Here is a 22,986-nt window from a genome sequence, read left to right on the forward strand (position 1 = left end):
ACTCGAACCCCAGATCTCCTGCTTTCGTGGCACACGCTCTATCCATCCTAGCCACCGAGGCCACAGAGGATAGTCTGAGTGCAGGGACTACCTTGCGCACGCCTCCCGCGAGACCCACATTCTCACCTTATACTTCCACACACTACGTTCATAGTGTCCCTACCCAACACACTCATTACTCGTGGAAGACATTCCTGCCCAATCCCGTAAGAGTTCGGATAATATGTGTGCATCCGCACAGAAGAGTAAGGTCATGGCCGGTATTGCCAGAGCTATATGCTTATATGGATGTGGTGTCTGTTCTTTCGGACATGTACGAAAAGACAGACACCACACCCATATAAGCATATAGGAATCAAAATTGGTTTATCGGAGGATTATTTTTGTGCGTGACGGCAGCGACTGACAGAGTGGTGAGTGCGGAAGGCCAAGGACGCGGAAGGCGGGCAGCGGCGACGCGGGTCGTGCCTCGGGCCGGCAGTGGTAACTGGTAACTGGTAACTGGTAACTGGTAACTGGTAGTGGTCCCGCGGCCACGCCCACGTGCCGCCGTGGCCTTGGCCGAGCGCCGGCGGTAATGAACGCGGCCTCGCTACTGCAGCGGCTCACGGTGTACCCTCCCGCGAGCGGAACGTGCGTACTTGCAGGTGTAGCTGCCCGCCAGACTGCGTCAGCCTAGCCGCGGTTCGCCGGGTGTGTACCTCAGCGATACGCGGACTGTCCGATTAAAAGTATGCGGCCCCCTATTTTGATGCGGAATTGGCCACTAGATGTCTCCGGAGACGGACACGCGAGCATAACACGAGCCCCGGGAGTGTTGTGTTGTCAGTTGAGAAGCGGAAACAGCTGTACATGGCAGGAGAGCTCAGTGAAGCTGCTCAAGTCGGCTGTTGGTGATGTGATTGTGAAGTGGCGGAAGTGGAGGAAAAATCGTTGCCAAACCACGAGCAGGGAGACCTCGTGTACGTGACGGACAGGGATCGTCGAGCACTGCGGAAGGTGGCTGTAAAAAACTGCACGACATCCGCGGTAGGAATCACTCGCCAGTTCCGTTTTGGCAGTTAAAGAAGAAATGGGTTATAACGGTGGGGCAGCTACACATAAACTACACATTACTGCAGTCAGTGGTAAGTGACGCGACTGGACAGTGGATGAGTGGTTATTTGGAGTGATGAATGAGCCATATCCTGTGGCAGTCCGTTGGAACGGTTTGGCTTTGGCTAATGGCTGGGGGACGTTACCTCCCGACATGTGCAACACCAACACTGAAGTACAGAGGGTGTCGTGTCAATGGTACGAGGATATTCTCCGTGGTTAGGATGTGGTCGCCGTATTCCACTTAACAAAACTCTAACTGCATAAGGTTTTGCACCCATTCTGCAGCATTTTGGACTGCGTGTAGGAGAGGAGCAGTTTGGAGACGATGACTATTTGTCAGCATGGCGATGCACCTGTCACAAAGCAACGTCTGTGTAGACAGTAATATTCCTGGAATGGTTTGGCCTGCCTACGGAATCGCCTTGAAGCCACTGGTACACCTTTTGGGGTGATTTAGAACGTCCACTTCGCTAGAGGCCACATCCTCTGACATCACTATCTTCTCTGGCTTTGGCTCTTGAGGAAGAATGTGCTGCCATTACTCCGCGAACATTTAGACGCCTGACTGAAAGTGTCTCCATTTCTGTTCAAGTCATCATCAGAGCGAAGTGTGGACACATCCCGCATTGATATCCACAAATTGGTGTCAACATATGTTTCATCGCATAGTGTATGACTGTATATGCAACCGCATGAGACGGGCAGCTGTGGTCAGGCCAGGATGACATAGTTCCCTTTCGGTGTCTGGGGTTCGGAGGCTAAAAAAGATTACATATCTGATTTTCTTAAACTTCTGATATGTAATGACTCACAGTTTTCGCAGTACTCCATTTGATAATGGATCACGGGCAGAAAAGTATTTGTGGGAACGAATATACTATGATTTATAGACTATCTAGAAAAACTATTACCATTGCCTAATGACTTAGATTCCTAGTAGAACTGAAATAAATCCATCATTTAAAAGACTGAAGATAAAAGAGATTATGCATTATAAGTACACTTATTTTTACCTCAGTTGCACTGAAAATTTATCGTCCTCTGTGTCATTATGTAAACTTATCACTCACCCACTGACTGAAGTCTGAGATCGCCATCACAAGATTTTTTTCAATCGAAAGTATCGCCAAGCCCGACAACCTTTCTTGGCTGATAGAGTTGCCTGCTCGAAGTACGATTCATCGCGATATCCACCAGGGATAATTTCATTCTTTTTAAAATTAAAAACCACTTGTCTGCATCCACCGCTTCATGGATACTGTGAAAAGTAGCGTCAACAGTTAGGAGAATCTTGTAAATTATTTACGCTACTCATTATCACTCGCTCTTCGCAACCTAGAAACTGTGTGACATGTTAGTTCTCACTGTCCAGGACGTTACAGAAACAAATAGAAAGCAATTGGTACCGAGAAACAAAACGCCCAATCATCTTGAAACGTCACAATATTTACACAGAAGGTTCTTGAAAATGATGTTCACACACGTAATTAACATAGATATAAAACACTACAAACACAGCACTGTAGCCACTTTCCCAAAACCTCACAAGGCTAGCATTAAACTAAGTTCTATTTACGACTAACAAAAATATAAAATGAAGATTTACTGATAGGAAAATATTTCCTCCGAACATCTACCCTAAAAAAAAAGTAAATGAAACAAAGTCATCATGATTGCTATTGAGATATAGATATTGGTGATATTGTGGGTGGCGGGGCGGCGTACCCTAGCGATTTGGATAACAAATTAACTATGTGGGAGGAGAGAAATCTGGGAGAAGTGTCTTCTGCGAAGTGGTGCTACCTAACGGGGTATTTGAAACTGTTTCTAGACAGGGAGTTCGCACGAAGAGTGCAACACCCGGTGACGTCACTGGTGAGCATGCTGTAAGGTGCTACGGACAGGTCTTGACGCGCCAGGGAGCCACCGTAGAAGTGGAAACCCTCGGAGATTCTTTCGAGTCCGTCAGCGTTTTTGGTTTTGTTTGGAGGCAGTAGGCTGGACTAGCAAAGATGGTTGGTTGTAGCATAGTTTATGGTAATATTAGGATTACTAAAGCAAAAAATATAAGAAAGGGGGACGTTATTGACAGCTGTGCAAGACGGCAATAGTACGACGCGCCGCCACTTCTCACAAGAGAACCTCCCCATCACACACCCCGCAGATTTAGTTATAAGTTGGCACAATGGATAGGCCTTGAAAAACTGAACACAGATTAATCGAGAAAAGAGGAAGAAGTTGTGTGGAACTATGAAAAAAATAAGAAAAATATACAAACTGAGTAGTCCATGTGCAAGATAGGCAACATCAAGGAAAGTCTGAGCTAAGCAGCGCCGTGGTCGCGTGGTTAGCGTGAGCAGCTGCGGAACAAGAGGTCCTTGGTTCAAGTCTTCCCTCGAGTGAACAGTTTTTTTTTTATTTTCAGACAATTATTATCTTACAAACTCTTATGTTTTCATCACTTTTTTGGGAGTGATTGTCACGCACATGCCGTCAACAGTGTCGTATAGAATATATAAGACGTGTTTTCCTGTGGAAGGATCGGTTGACCTATGACCTTGCGATCAAATGTTTTCGGTTCCCATTGGAGAGGCACGTCCTTTCGTCTACTAATCGCACGGTTTTGCGGTGCTGTCGCAAAACACAGATACTAACTTATTACAGTGGACAGAGACGTCAATGAACGAACGGACAGATCATAACTTTGCGAAAATAAAGAAAGTAAACTTTTCACTCGAGGAAGACTTGAACCAAGGACCTCTCGTTTCGCAGCGCTCACGCTAACCACGGGACCACGGCGCTCTTGAGCTCACGCTATCCTTGTTGTTGCCTATTTTGCGCATGGACTACTCAGTTTGTATATTTTGCTTATTTTTTTCATAGTTCCACACAACTTCTTCCTGTTTTCTCGATTGATCTGTGTTCAGTTTTTCAAAGCCTATCCACTGTGCCAACTTATAATTAAATCTGAGGGGGGTGCGATGGGGAGGTTCCCTTGTCAGCAGCCTGTATCCGCATATACGTTGAGCGGGGCGCGATGGGGAGGTTCCCTTGTCAGCAGCCTGTATCCGCATATACGTTGAGCGGGGCGCCGTGTCGACTGTGCCCGAGTGTGGTGCGCGCTGCTGTCAGCAACTGCGTACCTTCCGGTAAGCTGCGGGGCGAGGTAAGCAGCGGAGGTGAGTCACAGGGGGTCACTCCGGACACCGGAGGCGCTCTCCACTGTCCGCCGAGAGCCGCGTAAGTCAGCCGCCGTCTGCCCGGCTGGGCTCGGCTTTACGAGGAGAGAGGCCGACTGAGCCCACAGCCGCCCTGCCCAGCTGCTCAAACGCACCAGCCTTCTCTTCCGTTTCGGCCTGATCGGATCGGACCCGGCCTTTGTCACACAGACAGATAACTTCTCTCGGGCATTTGTGTAGCAACGCTACACCGGACTGAAAGCATTCGACTCGGGGCACGGCACGCACCAGCATTCAACTATAAATCCACTTCTTTTAAGTTATCAGTCGCTCTACTGGATCATTTCCAATCCCATTTCGTATCTACGTAACGACTACTCGTAAAGTCTTCCGTTATCTGCATAGTATGCGTGTGGAGCCTCATTAATGTTTTCGTACTTAAGACACCACTTCGAAACTGCCTTCCTTTCATCGAACGCGAGTCTCTCACCAGCCATGTTTACTCACATAACTGAGAACATAACAAAACAACGCTTATGTGACGAATATCACGTCACAAAACAAAATAACGCTTACTGGCGTCTGCCTCGTAACAAAAACAAAACAGCGCCTACGTGGCACCTGCCATTGCGATGAACTATTAAACCACCAAAAAGACACGTTTCTCTTAGTTAATTTGGAAATTATGAATAGTTAAACAGTGTGTACATTTTTAGACCACTCTGTAGATCCCTGACCCCGTTTCAGTTGGACAGGTATACGTATATGCGTGTTTTCTTTCTCCGGCTTACATTTATTTCTTTGGAGAAAGACGTTTGATACATATGTAGAGTGACGTTAGAAATTTTGGAGCGTGTTGTATTTTGGTGTGTTTTTAGGATGTGTTTCTGTGTACTTGATGGTCTTAGTGTTTTCGTGTAGCTTGCAAGATCCCCTCGTTGAATTAAATCTCCATGAAAATTTCACAGATTAGCCAGGAGTCCGTAGAAAGCGGCATTGATGATATACAGTACAACTGATCATACCTTCCCGCTTGAGACTGCGCAACTTATGCTAAGCCTTTCTTGGATTACTTTAATAAATTGGTGGTTACGATTTACTCTTGCCAGTTATCTGTGAATGTCTCGTTGTTGATGTCCCTCGAAGCAGTTTTTGTGATTCGTTAGGTGATACGATGACGCGACCTGTGGTTACAAGTGGAAGTGCGGGTGGCTGATCTACTTGAAATAAGTTGCGGGTTGCCATTTAGATGTATTTAGTAGCGAACACCGTGAAACTGTTACAGTTAGAGTGAAGTCATTCATCTCAGAATTTAATGAAATTCGAGAGCATGTAAAACCGATTGTCAAAGGAGGACAGCCTGGGACTGCCTCCTGTCTCCGACTGCCGAGATTGGCGTGCGGCCGAAATCTGTTACATGTTTCGTAAATCTTAGCAGCTACTCCTGTACTGTCGGCAGCTTAACAAAATTTGTTAGCTTACTGATTTAACTAGTTTACTGCGTAGTGGTACTGTCGTATTGAAAATCTGATGAAACGAAGGCTCCCGCTAATATCTACTATGCAAAAAGTGGACATTTGTTACTAATATTTAATTAAAAATTCTAAGTTTCGCGCCGGAGTGTATGTGGTTCTTCACATATGTACAGATAGCGAAGCACGATTACTTCTCAAAGCTGGCCATTTCTTCTCACTCCCAATGATACAATACCGCGCCATGTGGTCCATCCGTTATCGACGCATGCGTGGGAACTGTAGCGTGATTGAAACTGGTTAATAGTTGACACTTCGTGGGCTGGAGCTGATTTCTTCCAGTCAGAGCGCTCAACGTTACGCCCGAACCGTTCGCCGTTGCCAAACAACCACAGCGATTGTTCAGTTCAGCTTTTCCGGGTTTCTTTCTTTGTATGCCGAATCCTGGATCTGACCCCTCAATTTCATATTTCGTCACACATGATAACCGTAAAACAACACCGCCCCCCCCCCCCCACACACACACAAAAACACACACAGCGATGCTAACGATGTACACAGCCCTACTGGATCCTTCTGTAGTAGGCGCGATTCAGCGTCACGTGTACAGTTACTATAATCAGGGAGATCGGCTAGCAATTGAAAGCGAAATTTTTGCACGCTGCTATCTGTCGTTGATGTTGGAACATGAGACGTAAATGTAACAATCTGAAGCAAGGTACTGTGATAGGGTAGTGGCTGGCACATGAACTTTTCATGTATAAGCTCGGATGTTAGAAATCTGGGAAAGACAGCGAAAGTTTTTTTTAAATTTCTAAATCTATTCTAGTTATTTTCATTACTATTTTTATTCAATTAATTGATTTTAACGTGTTTTTTTAAATTTATAATCCTTTTCCGCGTCATTTTCAATATAGTATTGACTTTTTTATTTGTCCACATTTTTCTTCCTATTTTTCTTTGTCATTTGGAATCTACTAGTATCGTCTATAATCCACATCCAAGTGCCAAACGCGACTGCTCGTCGGTTGATAAACACAAGTTCATGTAGTCGTTGTAGGGGTAATTTCAGGTAGCGAGAAATTACAGTCCGTTTCTTAGCGCTGAAACGGATTTTATTGACTTTTTTTTTCCTTGAGTTTACTCGTACAGTAGCCACGAAGAAAGTGCTCGTGATTTTAGTTTTGCCGCAGATTGGCGATCGCCGTTTTCTCGGATACACTGTTTTGTGTTAGCAGAAGAGCGAAGAACATGTTACGAGTGGAGGCCGAAATGCACGCGTTTTAGCTCACGCAGGCTGGCGCGAGGAGGGAAGAACTATACTGACGTGATGTCTGGAACACGACAAGGAATTAGAATTCAGAAAGCGGACGTAATTAGTTTGATACTTAACTTAAATCCATTAATAATGAACGTCGCTCTTGACGGTACATGATTCACAATATTATCTGTTCAGAATACATTCTTGAAGTAATTATAGTAACTGAATATGGCGCCTTGCTGGGTCGTAGCAAATGACGTAGCTGAAGGCTAGCCTAAACTGTCGTCTCTGTAAATGAGAGCGTGAACCATCGCTAGCAAAGTCGGCTGTACAACTGGGGCGAGTGCTAGGAAGTCTCTCTAGACCTGCCGTGTGGTGGCGCTCGGTCTGCAATCACTGATAGTGGCGACAAGCGGGTCCGACGTGTACTAACGGACCGCGGCCGATTTAAAGGCTACCACCTAGCAAGTGTGGTGTCTGGCGGTGACACCACACACTGCACATCACGAAGTTGTGGTTAGGCTACGACACGAGTTTAAATTGAGGTCTACAGTACACGTCGTCTACTGCAGTTCAGTCACTGGTCACTTATTATCAGCAGCATTTCCGTCATACCTCGGGGCGGCCACTTCGAACATTGCTCTGCGTTACACATTGACGGCATTTGTGAAGTAACCGCCGTGTTTCTGTGTCAGCTGTAAGCGAACGGCTGCCGGCAGCCCGTGTGGAAACACTGTGCGGCAAGCGACAGGTGTCAACTGTCGAGCAGTACTAAATCAGACTACAGCTCCCCACTCGGTGCTGTTGCGTTCAGCAGTGCCGCTTAAGGTAGCGGCCTGCTTCTGTCAACTGAAGCGTCCCATTAAAGTGCCCAATTTAGAAGAACAAAATGCTGTCCGAGATGAGAGGAGCCCAGCGAGCCGGGTGAGAGGAGGGAGCAGCGCGTCGCTCTGCGCCGGCACAGCACAGCACAGCCGGGTGCTGCGGCCCGGGCCACAGGCCAGCCAGGCCAGCCAGGCCTCCTGCGGCGCGCGCGCCATTGTGCGGCGACACACGGCTGCCTTTAATTAGCAGCGAATTAGTCTCACCCGGCGCTCAATCATACGTCGGCTGGCCGGCGACCCCGGCCCGCGTATCGCCACGTATTTGTCGGCGCGGCGCCGCAGTCTGCCCGCGCTAGCTCACCTCGGCCGCCGCTGGGCCGCAGCGGGGCTCCGCTCCGTAGGCGCCGCGCGCAGTCACGTACACCGCGTCCCGTAGCCGCCACCGCCTCTCATTCGCCCGGGCCCTCGTTATTCGCCAGTGTTTTAGCAGCCTCCGTGGGCCGTTTACTTGTTCCCTGCGTTCATTCAGAAGTCGACGACTCAGGGAGGTACCGTGGCGCCGGTTCGGTAGGCTTCGAGTAAAACGTCACGGCTCTATGCGGACGCACAACTGCAGCGAAGTGAGAAAAGAATTTCATTTGAACATCGCTTACGAGGGATAATTATAATGCTTTTATCATCACATCGAAAACAATTTCGCCGGCCGGAGTGGCCGAGCGGTTCGAGGCGCTACAATCTGGAACCGCACGATCGCTACGGCCGCAGGTTCGAATCCTGACTCGGGCACGGATGTGTGTGATGTCCTTAGGTTAGTTAGGTTTAAGTAGTTCTAAGTTCTAGGGGACTGATGACCTCAGATGTTGAGTCGCATAGTGCTCAGAGCCATTTGAGCCAAGCCCTCGCGTTTTCAGTGTTAGAGTCGGTGGAGATTATTCTTTTGGTGAACTTAACAGCGTTTAGTTTCTGCACAAGTTGTTGAACGTGGCATTTTTCGAGAAAGCCTTTCGTCTAATCTCCTTTGAATATCAAATATCGACTTCAACTTGATACTTGCAAGAAAGTTTATTAAATGCCCTCAGACGTAGAAAAAAGGACTTCACTCACGGTTTGAGCACCGTGTGACAGTATAAGCTCGCTTTTAGAAGATTTCCGTTTCAGAAAGTGTATGCATTACGTTTTGTTGCAGTTGAGCGTTAACTTGTTCTCTGAAAGGGACGTGATGACGTTACCGACTACGCTGTTAGCTGTAGCGTTTTCGTCGCATTCTAAGTCTTACACAAAGACACTTGTGTCATAAGCAAAGAGAAATATTTTTGTAATCGTATGACATACTTAAAGAGAAATTACTGATGTGGCATCGACTTGTTGAATTAAGGATGTATTTTTTTTTTCTCTTCGCGTTGGCTGGTCTACTGTAGATTGGACAGCCATGCTCGCTTGCAGGTCCATTCGACGTTGTTTTGAAGACGAGACAGTTTGCCGCACACCAGTTTTCTAAGGATGTTATTTCTTGCTGCAATTTTCTCGGCTGTAAGCTCAGAGTTGTGCCGCGAAGGTAGCTGAGAGCATACATGTGCTTCGGCGACTGCAGAAGACGAGTGAGTGACGGCGCGCGTGTGCCCGCAGGTGTCGGCGACGGACCCGGACTGCGGCGTCAACGCGATGGTCAACTACACGCTGGGCGAGGGCTTCGGGCGCGGCGGCCAGCTGGAGGTGCGCTCCGGCACCGGCGAGCTGTGCGTCGCCGGCCAGCTCGACTACGAGGCGCGCAGCTCGTTCGAGTTCCCCGTCATCGCCACCGACAGGGGTCAGTACCCCTCTCTGCCGCTGCTCCGCTGTGCGCGCGCGCGTAGCTCCACGCAACTGCCAATCTCCCACACGGAGGTGTGGCTGAAGTTAGTTTACCCCTTAACCAGACCTTATGGCGTGGCCGGTGGCGTAACTGTGCCGTCTGGCGCCCATCGCAGACTTCGATTTTGTGCCGCTGGCGACATCTTCCGGTAGTTTGTCTAGACCTAACCCTCATCGCTGCTGAACGACCGTACAATCAATTAAAAGGTACACATTTCAATAATTCTTTTTGCGTTATTCAGTTCCGAACGTGGAACAACACACAGTCCAAATTTGTGTTGCCCGTAGCAGTAATGCGATTCCCCTACCATTCTTTCATTGAGAATCAGTTCATCGCCATCAGCAGCAACGTTCTGCCCAAACGCAGGTATTGGCGCCTTTACTTTCCGTGCTCTCCTGTCGTCTGCCATACTCTTAGCATCCCCGTAATTTCCGCTTCCCTTTATGTCATCTCGTATCTCCTCCTTCCTCTCAATCTCCTCTCACGAACTAGGTCTTCCAAAGCGCCTGCAAGCAGGCACTCCTGGCTCGTCGAATGTCCCATCCAGTTCACCTTCCTTTCTCTTATAACCTGCAGAACTCTTTTCCTCTCACCGACAGTTTCCGACACTCTTTCGTTACTTACTCTTTCCACGCAGCTTATCCTCTCTGTACTCCTCAACGTCCGCGTCTCAAATGCTTCTATCCTTCTCTCGTCCTCTCATCTCAGTGTCGGTGTTTCCGCCCACACTCCAAACGAAACACTTTCCAAGTCTTTTCCACAGACCTTTATCTAGTTTTCCACGTAATAATCTCCTCTTTCTATCGAATGTCCCTTCGCTATAGCAATGCGATTATTCACCCCCTGACTGCATCTCAAGTCTTCAGTAATCGTACTTCCAAGATATTTTAATGCTTTTACTTGGCTAATAACAACTTGTTCCATCTTAATATTAAAACGTCCCCTTAGAAAAATTAATGAATTACTGTGCTGATAAACCTCTTACATTATTTGATTTTCAAACAGCTGAGCAGAACTGAACGTACTCAGACATTTCGCTCTTTACCTATTCTGATCAACACTAAACTGACACACAATATTTTTAGCGCAACGCAATCTGACTTTCAATAACCCGTACAAGAGAATGGCCCTGACTAACATTAACCTATACCTTTCACAAATCAATTACCTCACCAAAAATCTTCGTTACTCGAACTACTGCAATACAGCGAGCGCCAATATTGGCAGCTAAATAAAAGATTCAAACTACTGAAGGCACTAACTACTGATAGGCGTAATTAGCAAATGAAAGATTTTGATAGAGAACAAACAATGTATTTACCTTAATAGTGTTCAAAAGTCATAATATATATATCAGTTCATGGCATCCAGTCTTACAAATTTACTGTCTCTGACGGACACACGTCCAGATCATGCCCTCTCAAAACTCCGCCATCTCTCTCCCCACATCCACCACTGCTGGCGGCTCACCTCCAACTGCGCAACGCTACGCGCTGTTAACAGCCAACAGCCCAACACTACAATAGCATATACTCCAACAATGCAAACCAACCACAGCCTTCACACAGCACCGTCAGTGATTTTCATATAGAGCGCTACGTGGCGTTACCAACATAAAAACCTAGACAGCCTACTTACAATATGTGCCAATCTCCTTCCTTTGCCGTTCACCTTACTCTTTGTTTTTGCTGTATTGATTCTCATCCCACATTCCACACAACCATCATTCAGATCTTTTGGCATTTTATTTACAGTTCGTTCACTTTCTGCCAGAGATACGAAATCAATAAAAACAGAACCACTGAGGGCTATATGGCAGGGATTAAACCTCTCCGTCGGTTCTAGATCCCCGGTTTCAATACACAACACACAATTTGCATTTGCACTCAGAATGAATTACATCTTTGCATCGTCCGTGACATTTGACTTCATTACTTGTGAGTTCAGGTACAGCTTACATGGCAAAACTCCGCTTGCAGTTACTATCTGTAAAGCCAATAATTATGTCGTAGTTTCTGGGCGTTTTTCCGACTCTATGCACGCTTTTGTGTCAACTGCTGACACAGGTAGCGTGGATGTACATTGCACATTTTACCTGAAGACCTAAAATAACAATGTTCCGGACGATGCAACAGTGTTGTACACTGCGAGTGAATTTGTAATGTTATCTGTGATCTGAAGATGATAGTAAAGATACCGAAACTGCTCACCAAATGAAAAAATAATAATGTAAAGTGTAATTGAGACAATATATAAACATTTTTTAAAGTTTTAAAAAGTTTTATAGAACGTTTTTAAAATATTTATGATTTTACTTTTGATTATCTGCTTACGACCGCTTTTTCCCATTCTGACAATGTGAGATGTATTCGTTAAACCTGCAGCATCGTTACGTAATGCAGGTTGTGTAATAAAAATTGTAATTGTAGAAATATTAAAGCATACAGTCATAGAATCTTTATTCGGTGTTGAATAACTCTGCAAACTTCTTAAAACGATATATAAGGATTATTTACCGTCGAGTAGATGCGCCATTTAATAAAATATGAATAATGAAATAGTACTCATAGAGCAACTGGTGCTCTGACACTCAGAATGTTTACTTAACCATTCTGAAGAACTGAATATAACTACTCATTATAACTATTGACTGTACGCTACTGTCAGAGTACTGATGAATTATTCTGTCCATGTTACGGTATCTAGTCCACTGGAAGCCTTTCTAATACTAATTAATTTTTCTATCTTGGAGTGTGAAATGTCCAACCCCTGTCAAGAAACAATTCCTGATCTCACATACGGGGCTCGTGCGCCCATAGTAGCTGAGTGGTCAGCGCGACGGAATGTCACACCTGACAGCCCGGGTTCGATTCCCGGCTGGGTCGGAGATTTTCTCCGCTCGGGGAGTGGGTGTTGTGTAGTCCTTATCGTCATCATTTTTCCCAATCGACAGGCAAGTCGCCGAAGTGGCGTCAACTCGAAACACTTGCACCAGGCGAACTGTCTACGCTAGCCACACGGCATTATATTTCCATTAGTGGCTCTACATCTCCCCAGCATCCAAAATCGCCTTTCCACCGGGCTCATCAGCAGCCATATCTCCTGGAATATCCAAGGGGAACACGCCACCGGACACTGAACACCGATCACTCAGTCATATCACGAAAATTACCTTCCATTAGTAGTTCTTTTATCGCTGCTCTTCCAGAGACTCTCGCGTCGCTGAAAAGGACACTTGCTGATCTTATCATAACTCCCAGTGATATTTCTCCATCTGGATTGCCAGTGGGAGATTCGAACCGCCGTCCTCGAGACTGCGAGTCCAGCACCTCGATACTGTGTCGCCTCGATCGGTACGAACAATCTACAGAGGTTTTTACACCACGTTAAATACTGTCGAAGGTTGTAGACGTTTGCTACGTCCGGCTGCTGCGCTTCCGAAGGCAAACCCGCCAGTCATCGGCGGTGCCCGCTAAACGCCGAGGGCGCGGCCGCCAGTCATAGGTCGCTCCTAAATCAAAGCTGGCCGGGTGGCTGGAATCTGTCACCCGCGCCTCCACATAAATAAGCGGCCGGAATCCCAGCGCCGCCGGGCTTTTTTCGGCGCGCCTGCCGCCGGCCACCCGGCTTTTTTATTAACTTCTCTCCCGGCTGCCGCGCCTCCTCGTGTTCGCGCCGCTCTTCGCCCCCGAGTTCTGTAGTCCCGCAGTCTGATTTACATTAGAGGCCATCTAGCACTCGAGGTTCGTCGTTGTCGCTCCGAGCACTGCCTGCATCCCGTGACGACCCTTCCCTCTCAGCGGCGTTACAAAATTCATTTTACTTCTGCCTGATCTTCTCAACACGACTCCTCATCCTGTTTTCCCAACTCTCACCCTATTTTTTTCGTCCTTACAACTTTTCCAGTGCCTCCAGCCCTTCTTCCTGATCTTTTCTGAATGTCCGCTTCCTGCACCGTGTAAAATTGTGCCCCGTCGTTTCCTAAAGTTTCTGTTCTTACAAAAACCAAATAAAAAGCAAGTAAACAATCTTAATCCAGTGGGTAACATGGATATATGATGACCGAGAAACAAATGGATGTAGTTAAAACGGAACTGGTTGTAAGCCTACTCCATGAAGTGAAGGAGACGAAGAAAGATCTGAAATTCCCCTGCGGAGTAAGTGCTCCGTGAAAAACGTAATAAGAACGCATTTTTCTGACATTTTGACGATACTTATTATGAAATTTTATTTTTGTGGCAGTCCACAGCCTCAACGTGTTTTGAGAATGAAAACATGGTCCACATAGGTTGTATTTTTTTAAATTATTCTTATCCATACGATTGGCCAATTTCGACAATTGGACATTTTCAGGCACTTATCTTAAGCTTCCATCTTTATTTTACGTTATAATATATCGCTCAAAGCTTCAGATGCATGCTTGAAAATGACCAAAGTGAAATTGGTCAATCGCATAAAAAAAAATGCAGCCTATCTGGACCATGTTTTCATTCTCCATACTAGTGACATTTACAAATTTAATTTTGATTTCTGCATTATTAGTTATAATTTAAATTTGAAGTACTTACTGAATAAACCAAGTTTTCTCAATTTTTAAAATTTTATGAGCCTTTGAAATAGTCAGCTTTTCCATCAAAGTATCAAATTCTCAAAGTGCTTCGTCAGAGGAAAAGTCTAGTAAGCCCTGAATGTGTACTGTATCTAAGGGTGTCAGTAATCTGTTCTTAATTTTTATTAGGGCCGGTATTCTGTTAATTTCTTTTTTGAAATGGGTGAAACTTTTCCGAACGGGAAACACCAAGCAATCACTTCGTACCTTGAAAGCTATTGTTGTTGTTGTGGTTTGTGCATTCTTCTGTAGCACCACATTTCGAAAGCTTCTACTCCCTTCTTGTCCAAACTATTTATCGTCCATGTTTCACTTCCATACATGGCTACACTCAATACAAATACTTTCAGGAACGACTTACTGACACTTAAATCTATATTCGATGTTAACAAATTTCTCTTCTTCAGAAACACTTTCCTTGCCATTGCCAGCCTACATTTTATATCCTCTCTACTTCTACCCTCATCAGTTATTTTGTTCCCCAAACAGCAAAGCGATTTGGGAAAAATATTGACCTTACTGAAACCCAGTTTCAGTAGTTGATTACCGAAATACCTCGCTCCGCAACCGATGTTTCCTAAGTCGCGTATCGTATTGGATTGTTATGAGTTTCCTCGGGGAAGCATTCGCTCGGCACGACAACATTACGAAGGTGCTCAGACAACTCCAGTGGCAGAACCTACAAAAGAGGCTTTGTGCATCACGGAGAGGTTTACATTTGAAATTCCAAGTGAGTAACTTCCGTAAAGAGTCGGGCAACGTATTACTTCTTCCTGCGTAGGTCTCGCGAAATGAACACATCTTCAAAATTTGAGAAATTAGAGCAAATGCGAAGGCTTAGCCACACTAATTATTCCCACGAGCCATTCGCGAATGTAGCAGCTAAGTGCGACGAAATAGCAGTGACAGAAATACCCTCCACCACACTCCAAAATGTGTCTGCGGAATATAGATGTAGCTATTTAAATCGTGACAAGTACAGACTTTAAAGTCCCTACCTCTTACCTAAAAAAAAGACGAAAATTATCAAATTCACATATTGTGTTTCTCTCTGCGATGTCTATAAGGATGTCAGAAAACCGTTCTTAATCGAAATTTCGTCCGAAGTTACGTTTACTGTGCACATAGGCGAGTCCTGTTAACTAAAGGAACAATATTGGGCGCAGTGTAGTCGCAACACTGTGAGATTCTAAAATGCCAGCCTCCCATTGACACATTGCCGGCGGGAGGATTTCTATTCATTACCTACCAAATGCTAACGAATTGAAATCGAGCTGTAGTTGTGCCAGTCCAACTACTCACGTACTACGTCTACTTGCTACACAACTGACAATGTCAGTAACTATTTTTTCTGGCATGTTTGAATGTTAGGACTGAACAGATTTTGCCAGCCCAAATAAGTATCAGCTTTCAAGCGTCAGTTTTACGCGAATAAATCTGCTGCTCTGATTCCGTCAGTACGATGAAATAAGTCATCGGTACCTTAATAGTATTTGAATTATGAGAAATTACGATTTCCTCATGGATATTAGTGAACTCGTAATAAGGTGGAGATTGTTCGAGGAGAAGTGTTTAAAAATATTATACATCCGATGCGAAACCGCTTGTGTATATCGTGTACTTTGTAGAAATAAACTTGGCTGGTATAATTAGCGGAACATTATTGTACTACAAAATTTTGGACACTTGGACCAGCTAGAGGACTTTCGAATGACTGAAGACACGTTCATATTCTTGTGCACATAATCAGCAAATGCTTTATCACAAGCCATTGATTGTTTACTAGTGCCTTTGCAACTCTGAGAGAGTGGGGAAGTAGCAGTTAACATATGAGGTCGCTGGGCAGAGTATGAGGTTGCGGGACCGATGTGGCTGAGTATGCAAGCAGACTAGCACTTAAGTATCTGAAACTTCATGGCAGATTAAAACGGTGTGCCGGACCGAGACTCGAACTCGGGACCTTTGCCTTTCGCGGGCAAGTGCTCTACCAACTGAGCTACGCAAGCACGACTCACGTCCCGTATTTACAGCTTTAATTCCGCCAGTACCTCGTCTCCTACCTTCCAAACTTCACAGAAGCTCTTCTGCTCAGTTGGTAGAGCACTTGCCCTCGAGAGGCAAAGGTCCCGAGTTCGAGTCTCGGTCCGGTACACGGTTTTAATATGACAGGAAGTTTCATATCAGCGCACACTCTGCTCTAGAGTGAAAATTTCATTCTACTTACGTATCTGTTAGCAGCTAATGTAGATAAAATGCGCTTCTCTTTAAATAAATAAAGGAAATGAATAAAACTTCTACTTATTCTTCAGTTCACCCAAAATCACTTCCTCCTCATTAAGTAAGACTCTAAAAAAAAAAAAAAAAAAAAAAAAAAAAAAAAAAATAACTTGATTACCGACTCACAGCTCGAATTCGGTAGAGCGTTTACATGAAGAGAAATGTGGCAGCTCAGTCGGAATTTGCAGAAGCGATTCTTAAGTGTTTACTTGGCTAACGAGAAGTGGAACTGTGAAATCGGCTCACAGAAAGGATGATTTGAATAAACGTAACAATTGCTGAGGCTATTGCCAATTCCTACGCTTCTTCCGAATAATTAAGTCTGGTTACCATATTGTCACCATTTTAGATTGTGTCTTGGTGCGTGCGTTCATTCCACGCCGCAGCCACTCGTATTACACTGCCGAGCAGTATAGGGCTCGATTTCCACCTCTAACCACCACCACCACCATCTAATCATTCCTGCGAGGTTCGACGAATGAGATGCGGTACTACTTTGTGAAACGAGGCCATAAATCCGCGTCTTTGGCCATCACGATATCAGTTTAAATTCTACCTCGTGTTTTATTGAATCGAGGAGACAAAGGAGTGGCGCCCGTTTACACACACTTCTCCGTGATTTACTTGACATGTAAATCGTTGTGGGGCTGGGGCGCTATTTACCGAGGGGGGCAGTCCGGAGGCGGAAAATTTACGAGTGATGAAAGACGGAGCGGCCGGGCTGGGGGCGGCGGCCACCCGCGCGCGGCGGTCCGCGATGAGGCGCGCGATTTACGAGTTGCTCCCGCGGACGCGGCAGTCGTCGCTGGGCGGGCGCCGCGGTAAGTGGCCCATTTAGGCGGCCGGTCGGGGGTGCGCGGCCAGGGTGCATTGTCTGGTGCTAATGACGGCTCAATCCGGAGCTGCCCCCGCAGTAATGGCGGCCCCGCCGCACCCGGTATCAGACAATTTGGCCGCCAGTTCCAAGACAAATTGGGCAATTGCTCTGTGATGATGGGCGCCGGCCGCTCGCGCCGCGGAGAGAGCAATGAAGCGGCCGACTCATTAGGGAGGAAGAAGTCGCCGCGCTCGACACTTTATTGGCCGCTGGTCGGCTGCGTAATGGACGCGCCGAGCTGCCCGCCGTCCATCCGTCTCAGACTCACGCCCCGCCCCTCCGCCACTGCAAGGCGCCGTCCGCCTCGTGACGTCACCAGCAGGTGCGCTGGCGCCAGGGGGCTCGGTGCGGACCGTGACTCGCCCCCACGGTAGGGGCGCGAGAAACCGATCGGTTCAAACCGGCACCGTTACTTTAGGTCCGAATCTCCGCTGTTTTTCGGTATTTGCCTATCTCGGTTATAACATTTTTTTTTTTTTTTTTTTTCATTTCTCACTAATAAGCGGTCCGCAACTCGTGGTCTTGCTTTAGCGTTCTCGCTTCCCGCGCACGGGTTCCCGGGTTCGATTCCCGGCGGGTTCAGGGATTTTTCCTGCCTCCAGATGACTGGGTGTTGTTGTGTCGTCTTCACCGTCATCATTCATTCACATTACGGTCGGAGGAAGCAACGGCAAACCACCTCCGCTGGGACCTCGCCAAGTCGTCCCCTACGCTCCTCGGAGTATGGGACCTCATCATCATTACTAATAAGCGGGTTAAAAATATCAATTTGCCGTAGCAGCTGTGCTAAAATTTGTGTTTTTTAAATCAAACTTTCTTTTACGAACGAAAAATGTTTATCTGTAAAATTTCTATTCCTTTGAAATATTTGCTTATTATTTAAAATAGGAACAGCGACCAATCCTATTTCAATAACAAAGCCAACAGTTAGAAACTAGCAACAAGCAAATGCCGTAAGAATCGGTGCACCCTTGCTGAGACAATAGTGTACTATTATACCATGTAGCGTGGCGTATCAGACGGTACGTATGTACGTGTAGTGTGCAAGCCTTGTCCCCACTTGCTCCCTATCGTCTTTGGATATCGGTTATGTAGAAGAATCGCACCATCCCTAGGTTGGAATTATTTTAAGAAGTGTGACAGCAATGAAGTAAGACGCTTCTCCGTTTCCTCTGAGAAATCAAAAACGTAAGGACCCACATCAGACTCACATCACGTTATGAGGAGAATACATCCACAATGTCCCTCACAAGCAAATTTAATCGATATACCTATATGTTGCTTGAGGCTTTCCCGGCGGACATGTTGTATATATGGTTCTCGGACAAGACGTCGCATGTCATAGTGAAAACTCCACAGTATTTCATCAGCGCAACTGGCCGACATGAAGAATACCTATAATTATATTAATGTGCTATAAAATTGGAATGATAACACAACTCTTAATTTTGTGGTTGCTTCAGGGTGAAAAACCAATACAAACAAAAGTGATGATGTAGGGAAGTCATCAATTTGTAACATGTTGTTGTCGTTGTTGTTGTGGTCTTCAGTCCTGAGACTGGTCTGTTGCAGCTCTCCATGCTACTCTATCCTGTGCAAGCTTCTTCACCTCCCAGTACCTACTGCAGCCTACATCCTTCTGAATTTGCTTAGTTTACTCATCTCTTCGTCTCCCTCTACAATTTTTAACCTCTACGCTGCCCTCCAATGCTAAATTTGAGATCCCTTGATGCCTCAGAACATGTCCTACCAAACGGTCCTTTCTCCTAGTCAAGTTGTGCCACAAACTCCTCTTCTCCCCAATCCTATTCAATACCTCAACATTAGTTATGTGATCTACCCATTTAATCTTCAGCGTTCTTCTGTAACACCACTTTTCGAAAGCTTCTATTTTCTTCTTGTCTAAACTATTTATCGTCCATGTTTCACTTCCATACATGGCTACACTCCATACAAATACTTTCAGAAACGACTTCCTGACACTTAAATCAAAACTCGATGTTAACAAATTTTTCTTCTTCAGAAACGCTTTCCTTGCCATTGACAGTCTACATTTTATATCCATCGATTATTTCTGAACTGTTTTAAGAGTCAGGTGAAACTGGAGATGAAAAAGTCCGTATAACCAAAAACTCGTTTCTTTCAGTTGTAAATGCCATCGCAGCCCCAAAGAACATTTTACTACAAGGTTTTACTAAACTTATCAATTACGGATATTCTTGAACCGACGTGACTACATATTAATTCTATATAAAACCATTGTTTCCTATTCTTCATCATCATCTTCTTCTTCTTCTTTTTCTTCTTCACTGGATTTTAGTCCAGACGTCTCTTCCGCTGTCTTCCCAAAATGTAGTTTTCCTCGCAGTCCGCCATCAGCAGTGGAGGGTGAACCTGTGACAATGCGCCAGGCACTCGTTAATCAGCGGAAGGTCACGAAAATCGTTCAGCAAACGTAGGCCGAAGTCGCTGAGACAAAAGCCACCACACAATCTGTCAACAAGTGGCCACGAAAGCGTCAACAATTTTTTTATTGTTCCTTCTGTCATCATATCCAGGTGCTCTTCTCAACTTACTCCCTTTTGTTTTATTAATCCGTTGACCAAATCAGCACTGATGTATTCATTTCTTATCTTGTTCCTCACACTATAACGTCTCGTGTGCCTCATAAATTGCATTGCAGTGGCTTGTAAAATCTTTTTTTTTCTGTCTTACTTTCTTATTGGCGGTTCTAGGCGCTACAGTCTGGAACCGTGCGACCGCTACGGTCGCAGGTTCGAATCCTGCGTCGGGCATGGATGTGTGTGATGTCCTTAGGTTAGTTAGGTTTAAGTAGTTCTAAGTTGTAGGGGTCTCATGACCACAGCAGTTAAGTCCCATAGTGTTCAGAGCCATTTGCACCATTTCTTATTGTCAGACACTCTGAACCGCACTCAAAACAAATGTAGCTATTACTTTACAAACTTGCATTTTACGCAGTTCGTTTCCTAATGTTCTTTGTATTGTACCACACATCTGAAATTTATTTAATTTATCGTGTTTGTCATTTCCATTCAGACAGTTTATCTAAGAAATTAAAGTGAGAAACTTGTCTTGAAACGTTACCCTTTAGCACTACTTTAGAACGTAGAGGATCTTTTCCTTTAAAAGCCATAATCTTAGCCTTTCAGTGAGAAATATTAACATTTTTGCCCTTGCACATCTCATCCAGACAATGTACTTTCCTTTACAGATCGTCCTCACTTCCTTGTAAAATTGTTCAGTAACTACAACAAACTAATTTTTCGTTACTTTTGAGACTCCAGATGTGCCATACAGAAGTTACATAATTTTGTTTGTAGCATGATGCTGTTAGTTACGTAGCACATTGTGTTGCAAAATGAATTCTTTCACATTCTACGGCAATATGGGCGGTATTCATGTTAATATCTATCTGGCAGCTTTCATTTCCATTGTCTCTCTGCCACAGAATCACTAAATCACAACATTAATTTACCTTCCCTCCTTTTATTCTCTAGTCTTTGTCTCACGAGAAACCTGTATGCAATTTCCTTTACTGATGGACCCCGCCTGTCTGGAACCCTTCCAACAAATCCGTCTTTGATTCGCTTTACCTATCACTGATTTTACGTGTTCGTTCATTTCATATCGCGTCCAAATACTTACACAATATGGCTTTTTGCAGGCGATAACTACTACCTATTCATCCTCTTTTTTACGGACAGATTACCTGTTTTGAACCATGTTATAAGAGAACTGCAACTAATTACATCCATGTGAATTTTGTTCAGGTCTTTCCGCATTTTCTTACGATCGTGTCAAACTCTCTATTACTCGTAAATGCTAACAAGGGAACCACCCCATCGCACCCCCGTCAGATTTAATAATAAGTTGGCACAGTGGATAGGCCATGAAAAACAGAACACAGATCAATCGAGAAAACAGGAAGAAGTTGTAAGAAACTATGAAAAAATAAGCAAAATATACAAACTGAGTAGTCCATGTGCAAGATAGGCAACATCAAGGATAGTATGTATGAGCTCGGGAGCGCTGTGGTCCCGTGGTTAGCGTGAGCAGCTGCGGAACGAGAGGTCCTTGGTTCAGTGATAAGTTCAATTTTTTTTTATTTTCAGACAATTATCAAAGTTCAGGCACTCACATATAATCAACTTCGCTCTCCAAAATTCCAGGACATGTTCAGATTTTCTTGGACATATGGAGGATTTGACGGTCTATACACAGAAAAATTTGAAAACGTTAAAAACATATTTTTTGAACAGAGCACAGGGAAAACTGTGCGACCTTTGAAACTGTTGCATTCATCTGTTGCAGTTTATGTGACACACTCTTATGCTTTCATCATTTTTTTGAGAGTGATTATCACTTCCACAAGAAAACCTAAATCGGGCGAGGTAGAAGAATTTTGTTACCCATTCGCCGAGTGTACAAGTTAGGTGGGTCGACAGCATATCCCCGTCGTGTGACGCACATGCCGTCACCAGTGTCGTATAGAATATATCAGACGTGTTTTCCTGTGGAGGAATCGGTTGACCTATGACCTTGCCATCAAATGTTTTCGGTTCCCATTGGAGAGGCACGTCCTTTCGTCTACTAATCGCACGGTTTTGCGGTGCGGTCGCAAAACACAGACACTAAACTTATTACAGTGAAGAGAGACGTCAGTGAACGAACGGACAGATTATAACTTTGCGAAAATAAAGAAAGTAAACTTTTCACTCGAGCAAAGACTTGAACCAATGACCTCTCGTTTCGCAGCTGCTCACGCTAACCACGGGACCACGGCGCTTTTGAGCTCACGCTATCCTTGATGTTGCCTATCTTGCGCGTGGACTACTCAGTTTGTATATTTTGCTTATTTTTTCATACTTCCACTCAACTTCTTCCTTTTTTTCTCGGTTGATCTGTGTTCAGTTTTTCAAGGCCTATCCACTGAGCCAACTTATAACTAAATCTGAGGGGGGTGCGATGGGGAGGTCCCCTTGTAAGAATCTCGGATGGACAAGCAGTATTCACGCACGGGTCGAACGAGAACTTTGTAATCCACATGTTTTTCAGTCAGGCGTGCCCAAGCTTTTGTGATTCCGGAGAATGCTTCGCCGCTCGCCGTTGGCTGCCCCCGGTCTGTAGTTGGGTGTGTGGACGGCTGTCGCAGGTGGGCTGAGCACGACGGCCATGGTGAAGGTGCAGCTGACCGACGTGAACGACAACGTGCCCACGTTCTACCCGCGCACGTACAACGTGTCGCTGCCCGAGGGCGGCGGGGGCGGCGGCGGCGGCGTGTCGGCGTCGCAGCCCGTGGTGGCCGTCGTCGCCACCGACCCCGACTCGGGCAAGTTCGGCGCCGTGTCGTATCGCATCGTGGCGGGCGACGCCGCCGGCCTCTTCCGCGTCGACAGATCCACCGGCGAGATCTTCGTCACGCAGCCCGGCAGGTGAGTCTTGTCACGTGTCTACCTGTGTTTGTTTCCCGTCCCGCTTTTCGAGGCGGACTCACAGCAGCAATTTATCTTCTCTTC

The 22,986-nt window shown here is 45.6% G+C and overlaps 1 protein-coding gene across 1 annotated transcript in view; it reads left to right on the forward strand.

Annotated features, from left to right (window-relative positions):
- The first annotated feature begins 4,135 nt into the window (after positions 1–4,135).
- The window catches only part of LOC126278940 (protein dachsous), a 287,615-nt gene continuing 268,764 nt past the window's right edge, over positions 4,136–22,986 (forward strand). The window contains exons 1-4 of the mRNA XM_049979218.1: positions 4,136–4,277; positions 7,912–8,051; positions 9,461–9,641; positions 22,623–22,902. Of these exons, the coding sequence (XP_049835175.1) occupies positions 4,136–4,277; positions 7,912–8,051; positions 9,461–9,641; positions 22,623–22,902 (743 nt within the window). The remainder of the gene's footprint in view (positions 4,278–7,911; positions 8,052–9,460; positions 9,642–22,622; positions 22,903–22,986) is intronic.

Source organism: Schistocerca gregaria, chromosome 6 (assembly GCF_023897955.1).
Source record: "Schistocerca gregaria isolate iqSchGreg1 chromosome 6, iqSchGreg1.2, whole genome shotgun sequence".
NCBI lineage: Eukaryota > Metazoa > Arthropoda > Insecta > Orthoptera > Acrididae > Schistocerca > Schistocerca gregaria.